Genomic DNA, 15,662 nt, shown 5'->3' on the forward strand with positions numbered 1-15,662 from the left:
ATTTTTCCCTTTTCCCCTTGCTTTTCTAGGAAAAGCCTCTTTCTCCCTTTCTTTCTCTTATCCTTCACTGTCGTTTTCTTAACTGCGTAACCTGGGTTGACTAAAACTGGCCCCGCCTGGTCAGATGGACAGAGTAGGACAGGAATCTAGATGTAACTCACCCAGGGCTCACATGTCAAGATGGCATGTTTCTCTGGCTCTTCACAAGCTAATGTATTCCTGTATTCAGGCTTCCTACGTATAGGTTATCGGAGGCTTACTCTAGGTAAAAGTATGATTATGCCATTGGCTAGGGCAGAATGATTTCCTACAGAGCAGAGTTCCATTGCAGCATGTTAGCTAACCTTTCTCTCATAAAACCACAACAGAAAGCTTCCTAATGGTTAAATGGTTTTCCTAGAAAGAAAAGAACTAGAATTAACCCTCTTTTACATAAACCTGCCTTGCTTTGGCAAAGGAGTCTGTTCTTTAATCTGTTGAGCTGAAACCTTTAAAAAAACAGTTATTTACATAACTGATATAAATCATCAAAGTTTGAATATGAAAACATCTGTAAGAGTATAATATGATTTGTTTAAGGCTAGATGGAATGAGTCAGGTTTTCAGGGTTGGTTTTTATTTCTCCCTTCAGCTGTGAGGGAGCTATCTGCAGAACTGAAAGGAGAGTGCTTTGAGATATGGGTGAATATTTTCAGAGTTGAATGATTGCTAGAGTGAGAAAATTGTACATGTAGAATACATCTCACCTTTGATATTCTTAAAATAGAATGTCCTATAACAGATATAACAAAATGAATAGCCCTTCAGGACAGCTTTTTCACAAATGCATAATTCATTTCAATTCCAATCATCTTTTTCTTTGCATTTAGCCATCATCTGGAATACTTCAAGCCTTTCAGTTTTAACACACTGCTTGGAGAAGAGTGGAAACAACCAGAGTCAGACCTGTGGCTAATAGAGAAACCTGATGTGTAGGAGTATAGTAGATGACCACATCAATCATTTCTTCTCTGTACCTTTTAAGGTAAACTAATAATAAGTATAATCTCTTTCAAGACACCATGAACACATTTCAACAATAAATATTTCATAGAGGTCAGTGAAGGTATGTAGTATCTCTGTGGCAAATTGTGTATGAATTAACAAGAAAGTAGAAAGTTCATGTGTGATTTTATCTATAAAGTGAAAATGTTTCTTGGAGCCACTTAGTCCAGGAGCCATCATGCCAAGGGGCTCTACCATCTGCCTTGCAGCACCATCACCCCACATATCCCGGACTCGGTCAACCAAAATCAATATTTCTCTTCCCACTCCCCTAAACCTCAGCCAGCTTATGACTGAACATCTTATTTGTACATTTTTGAACTCCATAGTAATGTATAATAATTCTTTACTCAGACTCCTGTGTCCATTTTTGAAATGAATAGAAAACAATGACATATTTCAGTAGAACAGGAGGTGCACATCTGTTAAGGCATTATTAAAATACATGTGCTATTTAATTAGCTGTATTTCCTGTCTTATGACTATTTTTCTTCTGTAGAAGAAAGTGGAATGAAGTAGTCTTGAATTCGGCCAACAGATTCTGCTTTCATTTACAAATAAATGACATTTTCTTAATGCTGTTAAACAAGATGTCAAAATTTCTTCATTTTATTTTATAAACATCAAACACTCCTGGTCCATAATTTTCAAATTTTCTATTACAATTCATAGCTTGAAGCCATCTAGTAGATTATCTATGAACTTCTCCACCAGACCTGGTCCTTTACCACCATTCTTAACTCAGAGATTAGCAGTATTACAGAAGAAGAACCTTTATTACTTGTACAGATACCTAGCTGCCTACCCAGCGATATAGTTTTTCCTCTTCTTCTTTGCTAACTCTTATATAGCTTGAATTTTTAGGGGATTTTCTCAAAAACTACATTTACTCATATTCCTTTGCAGGTAGAAATGGCACTGTAAAACAGTTTAGGTCAACGAGATTTAAGTATACAGTGTTAGATGGGCCTTCAAGAAAAGATGCCTCACAGATGAAGGACTCTGCTGCCATGTACCTTTTGTCCTTTGCCTTCCCTCTCCCTCTTTCCTGAATTATAGAATTGATACCCGAGGTAACATGCTTGCTCCATTGTGTTAATGAGGAGACAACCCAAGAATAGCTCAGTAGCAAGATAAAGGAGCCTGGGTTCCAAACAGCACAATAAAGTAACATGTCATATCTGGACTGCTACCTACAGATTTCTTTATAAAGAGAAAATATAAACTGCCTAATTTGTTTCCACAAATCAATCTATAGATTCAATGCAATCCCATTTAAAAAAACCCAGAAGGCTTTTTTTTGGTAGAAATTGACATGTTGATTCAAATTTTATATGGAAATGCAAAAATGGAAATAGCCAAAAAAATTTTGAAAAAGTACAAAGTTGGAGGACTTGTACTACCTGACTTTAAGACTTATTGAGCTTCAATAATGAAGAAAATATGGCCTTGCATAGATTTAGACAAATATATCAATGGAACAGAATAAAGAAACCAGAAAAAGAACTACATATAGTCAATTGATTTTTGACAAAGGGAAAGGGTAGTCTTTTCAACAAATTGTGCTGGAATAACTGGAAAAACATGAAAAGAAATTAACTTACCTAACAACCTACAGGAAAATTAACCTAAATGTGACTGGTGAAATGAAAAAAGTTCTAGAAAAACTCTTCACATTCAAGGGTAGACAAAGATTTTTTTCAAACAAGACATAAAAATCACTAAAAAAGAAAAAAAATGAGAAATTGAACTTCATCAAAATTTAAAATTTCTGTTTGTCAAAAGCTTCCATTTAAGAAAGCAAAGAGGCAGTCCAGCAATTCCACCCCTGGGTATCTATATCTGAAAAAAAATGGAAACACTAATTCAAAAATGTACATGGACCCCAGTGTTCATAGCAGCATTATTTACAGTTGCCAAGATATGGAAGCAGCCTAAGTGTCCATCAACAGATGAATGGATAAAGAAGATGTGGTACATATATACAGTTGAATACTACTCAGCCTTAAAAAAGAAGGAAATTTTGCCATTTGCAATGACATGAATGGACTTGGAGGGCATTATGCTTAGTGAAAAAAGAGAAAGACAAATACTGTATGATATCACTTATATGTGGAATCTAAAAAATAAAACAAACTAGTGAATACACTGTAAATCCCCTATATATGAACGAGTTCTGTTCCGAAAGTGTGTTCATAAGTCCAATTTGTTCATAAATCCAACGAAGTTAGCTTAGGTACCCGACTAACACAATTGGCTATATAGTACTATACAGTAATAGGTTTATAAAACTTTTCACACAAATAATACATAACAAACAAAATGAAAACATTTTTAATCTTACAGTACAGTACCTTGAAAAGTACGGTGGTACAGTACAACAGCTGGCATACAGGGGCTGGCATCGAGTGAACAGGCAAGAAGGGTTACTGACTGGAGGAGGGAGAGGAGGTGGGAGATGGTAGAGCTGAAGGATCGACAGCAATAGGAGATGGAGGGCAAGCTGCAATTTCACTCACACCTGACGCGGATGGCACAGGTTCTGGTCCCTTGCTGGATTCAATTCTATCTCTTGGAAAAACGATCCAGTGATGTCTGGGTAGTAGCTCTTTTTTTCTCACCATAGATGACACGGTAGCACTGGACTGCATCCTGAACGGCTGCTGCAACCTTTGTGTAACGTTCTACACTCGGTTCCTGTGCCTCAAAAAATAACAGTGCCTCCTCAAATAAAGAAAATCCCCTTGTCATTTCCTGCATCATGAATCTCTTCAGTTCTTCAGTTACTTCTTCCTCTGTCTGTCTTCGTCCTTTCTCTGGGCACGTTTGCATCTTTGAAAGTTTGCAACTTGAAGATTGGTATATAGGTGACTTACTGTATAACAAAAACTGAACAGACTCACAGATACAGAGCACGAACTAGTGGTTACCAGTGGGGAGAGGAAAGGGGGAGGATCAAGTTAGGGGTAGGAGATTAAGAGGTACAAACTACTATGTATTAAATAAATAAGCTAAAAGGATAAATTATGCAACACAGGGAATGTAGCCAATATTTTATAACAATAAATGGAATATAACCTTAAAAATTGTGAATTACTATGTTGTACACCTGAAACTTATGTAATATTGTACATCAACTATACCTCGATTTAAAAAAAAGAATTAGAAAAAATAGATAGTGAAGAGGCAAGCCACAGATTGGGATGATATATTTAAAATAGATATATCTGATAAAGGACTCTTCCCAGAATACATAAAGGACGCCTACAAATCAGTAATAAAAGGACAAGCCAATTAAAGAGCAAAAGACTTGAACAAACACTTCACAGAGGAAAATATATAAAAGGGCAATAAGTAGAAAGTATAGCAAGGTTCTCAACTTCCCTTATCACCAAGGAAATGGAAATAAAAACCACAACAAGGGGCTTCCCTGGTGGCGCAGTGGTTGAGAGTCCGCCTGCAGATGCAGGAGACACGAATTCGTGCCCCGGTCCAGGAAGATCCCACATGCCGCGGAGCGGTTGGGCCTGTGAGCCATGGCCACTGAGCCTGTGCGTCCGGAGCCTGTGCTCCACAACGGGAGAGGCCACAACAGTGAGAGGCCCGCGTACCGCAAAAACAAACAAACAAACAAACAAAACACAACAAGATACCACTAAATAACCAAAATTAAAAATTCACACGATGGCTAAAATTGGAAATGACTGACAATACCAAGAGTTAATGAGAATGTGGAGTACCTGCATCACAGGTTCAGATATAAATGATAACTTTATAATATGGGTGCAAAGTAAAGCACAAATATCCTAGATACAATCAAAACCATAGTAAAGATTGAATTTGGATGTTGCACTTTGTGAGCTATCTGAAACCTAATATGTATCTTCTTTTTATCTGTTTAGATGCTTTGAAAATATCTTTTGACTTTCTTTTCTCTAGATAAGAAATATTTTCCTTCTTCTAATACCAAGCAAGCAAAAACACATTATGTTAAACATTTTCTTTGGAAAGGAACATGCAGTTCAGGGAAAATTTATCCATTAGTCAGATACAAACAATGCACCCCATAGAAACTTAGTATTTGAGAGTGGGTGTTTGTAATAGCTGTTTCAAATTTGTTTTTCCACTTTAGGACCATGAAAGAATATCATTTCTTTGTTTAAGATATGCATAAATGCATTTCCTTGCTGGGTTGTGAATTGTTCACTATAGTTATCAGGCAGATCCTCTCTTCTCGCCACGTAAATAGATTACACTGTGCATGTATTTATTCAGGTGCTTTCTCATGCGTTTTCTCAGCTCCAGTAAACTAAGTCACAGTCCAGAGGGAAATATAGTTTTTATTTTTAGCCCCCAAATACTTCTTTTTCAACCTTAAAAAATTTTTTGCCACAGAAAAAATAAGTTTATCTCTTCCTTTTCTTCCTTCTTTTTAAAATGTTAGGCTTTGAGGGCAGAAGATAGTGAATATATTGATAACTAATTAATCTGATATTTAAAAAGACAGAGGATGCAAATGGTGGAGCAATTACAGTAAGCCCTCAACACTTGTGCTCATGCCTCAAAGCCCAAGGCTCATCTCCTCGTGCCCTTTGAAGTTTCCATAGGAGTTTAACATTACTGTATTTTGGTACTGACCCCCACTGTGCATTAGGAAGCTCTCCTGACCCACCTCCCATCCTCTCAGCCTAACATTTTACTCCAGCAGCCAGTTGGACTCAGGGAACTGACAGCATCCTGTCTCATGGCTTGTCTGCTGCCTCAGCTTGGGCTGGCTAAAAGTATATTTAGCCAGTCTCGCGCATAAACTACCTTGGATGTGAGAGGGAGCTAACACCTCATGGGACAACTCTTTTTTTTTTTTAAATTTTTATTGGCATATAGTTGCTTTACAATGTTGTGTTAGTTTCTACTGTCCAGCAAAGTGAATCAGCTGTACGTATCCATATATCCCCTCTTTTTTGGATTTCCTTCCCATTTAGGTCACCACAGAGCATTGAGTAGAGTTCCCTGTGCTCTACAGTAGGTTCTCATTAGTTACCTATTTTATACATGGTATCAATAGTGTATATATGTGAATCCCAATCTCCCTTTCATCCCACCCCACCCTCCCATTCCCCCTTGGTATCCATACGTTTGTTCTCTACATCTGTGTCTCTATTTCTGCTTTGTAAATAAGATCGTCCAAACCAATTTTTTCAGATTCCACATATATGCATTAATATACAGGATTTGTTTTTCCAAGAAGGATGGGAGTAGGTGAATAAATACTCCTCTCTTTCATCCCTCGGGTTGACAATTCGGAGGTCGATTCCACACAGCTCCGTAGAAGGCACCTAAAAGGATCACACTCCAGTTGCTCACAGCAGTGGCCAAATCAAAACACAACTTATATTGCCTTTCCCTCATTTCCCATTTTACTGTTCCTAGTTCTTTACTGCTGTTTGGAATTACTTTACCAAAATCAACCTATATGCAAGCCCTTGTCCCATGTCCGCTTCACAGGGAACCCAGGCTAAGTCAGTTGTTACCTGAAGTGGCCCTCAGAAGTAGCCCATTAGGACGGGAATCAGGAACTGTATCACTCATGGGGCATTCAGTGATAGGGACCCCATTGGTGGTGGTGATGACCCTGGTGTAACATCAGTTACTAAGACTTTCACCAGTGGTAGACTGGCTTGAAGACCAGGTGTAGGTCAAACATCAGTGTGATAGCACTTGGCATAGAAGCAGTGGAAATAATAGGGACTGTGGAGTTAACTGCTTTTTTTTTTTAAACAATTCGGACGTTGAAATAATTTCATTTGCTATTTCTCCACTAATAAAAAGTAACAATTTGGAGGGGATTCTGAGAAGATGGTGGAATGGGAAGCACCAGGAATGTGTCTACCCACCTGGACAACAATTGCACCAGCAGAACTGTCTGATCTAATTGCTTTGGAACTCTGGAGTCTGTTGAAGGTGGAGTTGACTGCTTTCTGATAAAGGCTTTGGAAACCTTGAAAAATGAAAATAGCCAACTACAAACTACAGGCACTTTGTGAGCATCAGAAAAATGCACATCAACATTTGAATTAGCCGAATTCCAGCAGCTGGAAGGCAGAAAGTGTGGAAAGTCGAGTTCAGGATTTACTGGTAAGGGTAGCAATACTGCAAAGGAGACTGAATGCTCGGCTTTGACTCCTGTGTTGAAATTAGGTGTTGAAATTAGGGGCCTCATAAAGAAAGAGTGGGACCCTGAGACCTGGAATGAGGACATTTGAATGGATGAGCCTGTTCTGGCATATCTTGAACCCCAGATTTTCCTTCACCCTCCGGGCTGGCAGAAGCAGCTCCTTTACCCTCGTCAGAGGCAATCATCCTCAACTTGCCTAGACATTCCCCCCAAAACCTCACCTATGGCAGATCCTCAGAAATAGTACTTGCCAAAACATGCCATTTCCTCACCAGACTGAAAATGAGGATCAGATTGCATCACGGCTCAAGCGGAAACAGCAGTAATAAGTACATGCCATGGGAAGAAGTACTGTGTTCACTGAAAGGTTATGGGACCTGGAACCAGGGAAGTACATGTTGGAGTGGATCTAGTTATTCTACTAGAGAAGGCAGTATATATGGCTGGAAAGGGGAAAAATTTGTTGGCACGGGATGTTAAACTTGGGGCTTAACACCTTGACAAGGCTAGTTCGGGGAAAATACAAGATAAGTCTAGAGCATCTTCTAGGGCCAGAAAGTAAAGAAGCACTAAAAAGGAAAATAAATAACTAAATCAGTGGGCACTACCCATTTTCTGATCACTTCTTGTCCTAATTTTTCTCTATAGGAAAAAAATTTTTAAAATTGACTATTATAACCATTTATTATCACCAACAATTATTTTTCATGTAAGGAATAGTGAAAATATTATCACTAGAGCTAGGATGACCCATGTATGAAGAATATAAGAAACTAGAAGTTATAAATCTATCTATGAAAAGTGAGGAGTCTCTGTACAAATTCCACTTTATAATTTCATGATAAATAGTACTTAAAATATTATTTTCCATACAGTGTGATCCATAAATTTTATGCCTGATGTTTATAAATCTAATATGTAATTTAAAGGAGAAATAGTAGAAAATATTGTCAAATGATATACACTTGACCATTTGTATGAATTACAGTAATATGTAATAACATAATTGGCTATTGAGAGAGCTTTAGTGTTTTTCTGTTAATTTTTTACTTTATACTAAAAAACTCACAGAGAATGCATAGTTTAGTAAAAACTAATTTTCTTCTGACAGCCTATCACCTGAAATATCCATTAAGTAGTATATCTGATTCAATAGTACACTGAAAACCCATGTTTCTAATAATGCCCTAAGGCACTATAGTGCCTGGAGTACATCTTTTGAAGAGATAGCTTTTCAGACATAGAAAACCAAACTATAAATGGAAGCATTTGAAGCAGTAAAAAATGTGCTAAATACAAATGTATGTTTTTGAATGAGCTTTGAAAAAATAGCCTGAAGAAAAAAGATAATACCACAAGTAGTAAGCTTTGTTATATACCTTAGAAACACCAAGTGTCCTGTATTCCTGCAATAGTCCTGGCTTTTCTCCTAACTGCCTGATTTTGTGCAAATCTTTTCATTAAAATTTCTAATACTTATTATTTTTCAGGAACCATATATTAAGCATATTGCCCAAGATCATACAGCTAAGGAGCAGTAGATTTGAACCCAGGAAGTTTGGTTCTGGAGACCGGGCACTTGTCAACTTTACTACAGCCTCTGTGAGTCTTAACTACTCATCTGTAATATAAAGCTACAGAGCTAAGTTCTTTTCCTCCCTGATTCTATAAATAAAAATAACATAGAAGAAGAAAGAGGTTGATAAGCCCTTCACTTTTTTGTGGTACACTCGCAGAGAAGATGGGTATTCAAGTTACTCCTTTTTAATAATCCACTTACTAAGAGAAACACATTTTTCCCCCCAGGCTCCTCTAGGGTACAATTTATGGCAGCAGTGCAATGTCACACCTGCAAATTGTCATTGCAGCAGGTATACTTTGGTAGTAGACTAGTGGCTAATCTGAATGCAGATCTCTTAGGATTTATCCTGAGTAGGGAATGAGTCACAGTGTAGTAGAATATCAGAGAGGAAGAAAACCCAGGCTGCCTCTATACTAAACGCTTTTACTAACTTGGATTTTGTCAAAGATCCAAAGACAAGCTTCAGAAGATATGAAAACTTTGGCAAGCAAACCGTACCCTTGAGTAACATGCAATAACTATATAGCCTTTTGTCTTTTAAAATTATTTATTTATTTATTTTTGGCTGTGTTGGGTCTTCGTTGCTTGTGCGGGCTTTCTCTAGTTGTGGCAGGTGGGGGCTGCTCTTCGTTGTGGTGTGCAGGCTTCTCATTGCAGTGGCTTCTCTTGTTGAGAAGCACGGGCTTCTAAGCGCACAGGCTCTAGGCACGCGGGCTTCAGTAGCTGTGGCTCGCGGGCTCTAGAGCTCAGGCTTGGTAGTCGTGGCGCACGGGCTTAGTTGCTCCGTGGCATGTGGGATCTTCCTGGACCAGAGCTCAAACCCGTGTGCCCTGCATTGGCAGGTGGATTCTTAACCACTGCACCGCCAGGGAAGCCCTATAATACCCTTTTATCTCCATGTATCAGAAACTGAAGAAATTTAGCAGTAATTTATTCTAAATGATCTTATAGTCTACTTATGCAGAAAACCTTAAAGTTGTGAGTATCTGCTTTCCTGTCCTTAGTATTTTGCTGTTTGCAACAGTGACGATGCATCTGTTTTCCTTTCTGAGAAGGTGATCATCTGTCAAAAATAATGCAGTAAATTAATTTATATCAGTGACTTTTCAAATTGCAGGTTGCAAACCCTTAGAGAGTAGATTATGGAATCTATATAGTGGATTGTAATCCATAAATAATTAAATAGAGTTGAAAATAGAAGAATGAATCATATTTATTAAGTACATATATTGCTTCAAGAGTTTTGTCCTTATTTTGGATCTAGTCACAAAAGTTCAAAATCTATCAATTTAGAGTGTTTACAGAACATAGGCTTTAAACACTCTGGTTGTTCACAATATTTTCCTCTGGGTAACTAGTTAATATCTAAAAGATTCTCAGCGATTAGTGACTGAAGAAGATTTGGAGGGGAATCTCAAACTCAAATGTGTCTCTGATGCAGCTTAAAAACTAAGGAAAGAAGTATGGCCTTCTACTTTTTTCCTCAATTTTATTTATAAGTTTAAAAAGATAGATACATAGATAGGTATATAGAGAGATAGATAGGTAGGACTTACAGAGTTATAGAGCCTCAAATTTTAAATATATTCATTGGAGGTGGTCCATTTCCACGGTACGTAGCTCTTTTTCTAATCTATAAATTAAGATGCTTTGGGTTGTAAGTACAAGTAAGCTCAACTCAAGCTACCTTAAACAGTAAAAGGATATATGGCATACTTCTGGTAGTTTGATGTAGAGGTTGACAGTCTCACAGTGTCATCGGGTTTCTAGCTCTATTTATATATGGTTTTCTTGCTCTGCCATCTTTTAGGTCATCTTGATTCAAAGACATCTGTCCTTTTTGTATATGAAATGACTGTGGGTATTACAAGTATCACAGTTACAAACCACAAAATCCAACACAAGAGAAAATACTCAATGATTTATGACACTATTCTAGATATTTTCCTCATTTTATGAAAATTACAGAGTTTTTTGCAGTCTGGATTTTGATAATTGTATTCCCATGCTCCCATCTGTCTCCTGTATTGTCTGTGAATTACATCTAGAAGCTTGGTTACATCCAGTTTCAATTATTGGTAAGAATATTTCATAAATGGTATTATAGTATTCTTCTGTCAGGAGAAGCATAATGCCTGCTTGTCTCCATTTCGTGATGTTAGAAGCCATTGATGAACATTGCCGAAATCCATGAGTGATAATCCAGTTTTGCTTTTACTTCCATATTTTATAGCTTTTGAATTATCTCAATTCAGCTACTTGGATACCAAGAAGAACTGTTTTTACAAGATAAATGCTTGATTCTTTTCTTTGATTTAGCTGTTTTCTGAATACTTGGTCCTCTAGCAGTCTCCAAAGATGACCAATGAGATTTTCTAAAGTATCTTTCTGAACTCATGGATTAAAAATACTTTATGTGTATTAATTCACTGCAGTTTCCTCATTGATGTTCGATGTGTTCCACCTTTGGCCAGTGGAGTCTCTTTAAGTTGTTTCCTAAGTCTTTTGACATGACCTTTGTCGTCATTAATAGCTTATTTGCTTTCTGGTATGACAAGATGTTCCAGGTTCATCTTGGGCATTGCTTGCTATAGACATAGAGCTAGCCATTTCTCCAGTAAGTCTTGGTTTCTCTTAGTGGCAAATGTTATTTAGAGACCACTATTTGGACACTAGAAGTGCTCATTGCTAATGGGTTGGGTATATTTTTCTAGTCCTTTTAAAAAATACATCATGGTTTCATATGGATACTTGCTACTTGATCTCATACATTTTATATCTGTTTCCCTTCTAACACAACACAAAGTGGTTTTCAGTGATTTCAACATTCTCATTTGTTTTTTTCCCATAAAATGTACAACAGACTCTGAATAAATTAACAATACAACGACAATATGATTACTAACAAGAGTTTAAAGGGTATTTTTGTTTTTGCTGTTCTTTTTAACCTTAGAGTATATCCCAGCAAGGGTATACAGCCAAATTCCCATGTTTAAAGCCACTTTAAAGTGGTTTCTATGTATTATGCCACCAAACTCGATACAATTAGGTTCATTGGTTTCATTCCCCTTTCACTTTGGGGGAATTTTTTTTTTTTTTAATGCTTCTGAGGTTTCAACTTCAAATCTATGAATCAAGATATACTCAGAGAGGTCTGGCCTCTATTCTGGTTCCCTCTAACCCATCACCTCTCCCCCCTTATAGAATAACCATTAAAAAATTTATAGTTTGTAGTTCACACTTCCATTTTTAATATAAGCAAATATGTATAAATGGTCATATCCTCTCATCTTAGGTATAAATGCTAGCATACTAGAGCTAACAGAAAGGATTCACTGTCACTTATAATTTAAGGGGTCTTACCCAGATTTACTAATAAATAAAGGGTTCTTATTCCAGATTTACTAATGATTTCAAGGATATAAAATCAAAAGGCTCACGCAAATCAAAGAGAAATTTAGTCCATCCTGTGTGGCTATCTTGGTATTTCCTTTCTGCATTGGATACATTCTCTGGCCAGTAATAGATGAGGTCTTTAAATGAGATTTGTGTCTGACCTCACATAGCAAACGAGGGGTTGTTTAAATTATGAAGCATCTCCATTTTGTATTTAGATTGGCAAAGGGCCTATGTGACATTTTCCCCAGAGCCATGCCTTATAAATCCATAGATTCAAGGGATAATCTTGCTAAGAGAATTCCACAGATAAGGGCACTCCTACTAGCAAATTTATTTAGCCTAAATATATTTAGACTATGTTTACAAAAATATTAGACTGCGACACCTGTGGGGTTTTTTTCCCCAGAGAATGTTCCCTTGGTGGTCAGAGAGAAGCAGATCATGGGCCAGCAGCTTAGAAGGTGCAAGAATTTCCTCTACAGAATACCTTAACAATGACCGTGCTGCTTCATACGTCTTTTAAATTGCTTTTACCAACTCAATTACTCTTTTTCTTCCTTTATCCACAGGAATTTGAACCTTTTTACAGTGTGTTGATGGAAGCATTTGAGTATAAGTTACTGAGGCCAAATTCACTGCCTTCTCTGGCCAGTTAGTTTCCATAGGTGTTGTATCTATGGGGAGGTTTAATTCAGCTTCCTCAAAATACTTTCTCATCCTGGGGAATCACTGTTTGCATAAATCTTGCTTTTTATTTAATTGTATAAATAAACTTACAAATTCTTTGTTATACCACACAGCTGTAGAAGAGAAATTAATTTTTGACACAGCATGTATTAGTTAATATTATAGGATCATTCTATTCCTTCTCAGCAGAAATGACTTCTCCTATACCACATTCCCTATTATAGGGGTGGTGACTAGAGTCCATTGTTCAATAAATTCTGGATCCCATTTGGTTTGTTTCAGATTTTATGGTACAGGTTTTTACAGGTGTCATTATGTAACATTCACCTCTGCTAGGGAAGACACAGGTTGCTTCTGTATCCAAACCTCCATACCTGCTGGTTTTAAGAACCCAGGTAGCTAACTCAGGAATCTGATTAAGGCATCTGCTTACAATTCCGGTCTCTTTTCAGAGCTGGAAACCGATTTTTTTTGGTGAACATCCCCATGACCCACATTCTTCTTAATTTCCACAGAGATTTTCTTAATTGAGTGCCACATAAGGATATTCTCTATGGTCTAATGATCTAGGGCGCATTTGAAGTTGACTACAGCCCAGAGTCTGCAAATATCCAAATGCTCCTCTGAGATCAGGGGCCCAGTTCTTCTCCCACTGCTAAACTAGCAGCTCTCAACTCTGCCAAATTTGCAGCCTTGCCTGTTCCTTCTCCCCTCAAGGTTTTTTCTATCAGCAAGGCACATAGCTGCTAATTTCTAAACAGTAACACAGCCTCAAAGCAGGAACTCCCTTTAGTGAACCAGGCAGCTGCTTGTCTTGGCTGGGGTAAGAATCACAGGGCTTGGACCACTGAGCAGTGTAGGGAAGGGAGATCCTTGGAGGGCTCTCTCATTGGCTCTGTGAGCAACATGCTCTCGTATTCAGTGCGCTCCCCCCAAACTTCCCACCTACTGCACTCTTCCATGTAGCATTGCCTCTTAGTCAACTTTGCTATGCTGCCTTTTCTCTATTCAATATCTCTCTGGCATCGTCCAAGGCAGGATTGATACCTAGCCTCAGAATTATCTGATGCTCTTCTGTGTTGGGGGCAGTTTGACCAATACCCAGTAACAAGCTAGCAGCTGTCTTTCAAATGGGCTTTAATGAACAGCTGCCTCTTAGTTTTGAAGTCCAAATCCAAGAGGTCTTGCTGAGTAGGCCTATTTGATTTCTCCCAAAGGCTTCACATCTACATATATTCTAGGAGGTGAATATTCTTAAATAATCTGAGCAGCTGGATCATGAGGTCTTAGTTGGGCTCCCTGCGCCACCATCCTCTGCAAATCTTTTTTTAATTCTCAGAACCCCACTTAAAATAAGATTTATTTTTGATAACTTTGTGATAGGGGCTAGCAATATTCTTATAGGAGCAATGTGATTTTGCCAAAACTCAAATCCTAGCTGTGAGATTCTTGCTTGTTAGAGACAGTAACTTATTTCTCACAGTTTAAGGAATGTCTCTTGTTGCTCCTGGAATTTCTTAATTGGGCTGGACTTGAATTTTAGCTGGATTTATCATCCATCCTCTATCTGTCATAAAGGTGACTGTGATTCTTAACTCCTCTCGACCTTTCTCCTCTGAGAAGTCATTTAGCATAATAGCATCTATGTAGTGCACTAACTTGCTCTTAATGGTTGTTTAGTACAAATCCCGACTCACTAGATTATGGCAATATGCCAGGAAGTTTAATGTGCAATATAATAATATAACACTGATTTCCAGTCCATGAAAATGCAAACCATGTCTGGCTAGATTTTGAATCTGGGATTGATAAAAAGGCATTGCGTTAGATGTTAAGTTAGACGCATACTGGCATAATAGACTGCCTTGGTCTGTTGCGCTTCCTGTTTAGTTTTGAAGTTTAGGTGTAACTGAAGCAATCAGAGGAGCCACCTTGTTTGATCCTTGACAATCTATTACTTTCCTTCAGGAAACTTCTGCCTTATATAGTAGCTGGGACTGATTAAAGGGGGTTAATGGGAATCAAAACTCCACCTTAACCTTTTCCTTAATTAGAACAGTGATCTATTATTGCCCTCCTGGAATTCTGTATTGCTTAGAGTTAATGCCTGGGGAGGATTCAGGCAATTCCAAAGGTTCTCATTTAGCATGGCTAATTAAAACTGGGTGAGAGGTGGATTTAGGCAATATCCCCTGTGAAAAGAACAAAGGCAGCAAGTCCCATGTTTTCAGCTACAGGACTTAATAGTAAAGGGGGCTATATTTTAGTCAATAGACATCTCCATTTTATATTCAGATTATTACATTGATTATGTGACATTTTCCAAGGACCCATACCCCACAAATCCAAATCTAGCATTTTCTTTTTATCATAAGCAATCTTAAACCAACCAAATACATCCTGCGGAAAGTATTTCATTGACAAGGAAATGCGAGCAAATATCATTATTTTACCAGATTTGTCACGATGTGGTTTACGAGGAGATTTGATTGGGTCACTTTCTTTTTACCTAGGACATTCCCATATAAAAGAAGAAAGTAGATTGCTGTTCTGCTGCTGAACTAGTTACTTCATACAGACTTTTGTATTTTTGCCAGTATATCTTTGGAATATGATCCTAGGAATAGTATTTTCTGAGTCTAAGGGCAAACACATACACACTTCTGCTAGAAAGTACAAAATTATGTGCCATAGGGAAATTTGTATTTCTACCATTAAAGTATGACAGTTCCTGTTATCCCACAGCTTCTCCAACAGAGTATGTTATCACGCTTT

General features: G+C 37.7%; 1 protein-coding gene across 6 annotated transcripts in view; it reads left to right on the top strand.

Annotated features, from left to right (window-relative positions):
• Window positions 1-15,662, top strand: part of CUNH4orf33 (chromosome unknown C4orf33 homolog) — a 60,908-nt gene that overhangs the window by 16,161 nt on the left and 29,085 nt on the right. For 2 of the 6 annotated variants that reach the window (XM_029236045.1, XM_029236044.1), the window contains exon 6: window positions 870-1,619. In XM_029236045.1, coding sequence (XP_029091878.1) covers window positions 870-975 — 106 coding nt within the window. In that variant the 3' untranslated portion in view covers window positions 976-1,619. Of the gene's footprint in view, window positions 1-869; window positions 1,620-1,950; window positions 2,776-6,873; window positions 6,955-8,709; window positions 8,873-15,662 lie in introns of those variants that run through there. The other 4 variants (XM_029236046.1, XM_029236047.1, XM_029236048.1 and 1 more) reach the window with 4 other exon arrangements.

This window comes from Monodon monoceros, unplaced genomic scaffold (genome assembly GCF_005190385.1).
Source record: "Monodon monoceros isolate NGI ecotype Baffin Bay Population unplaced genomic scaffold, NGI_Narwhal_1 Super_Scaffold_20, whole genome shotgun sequence".
Taxonomy (NCBI): Eukaryota; Metazoa; Chordata; class Mammalia; order Artiodactyla; family Monodontidae; genus Monodon; species Monodon monoceros.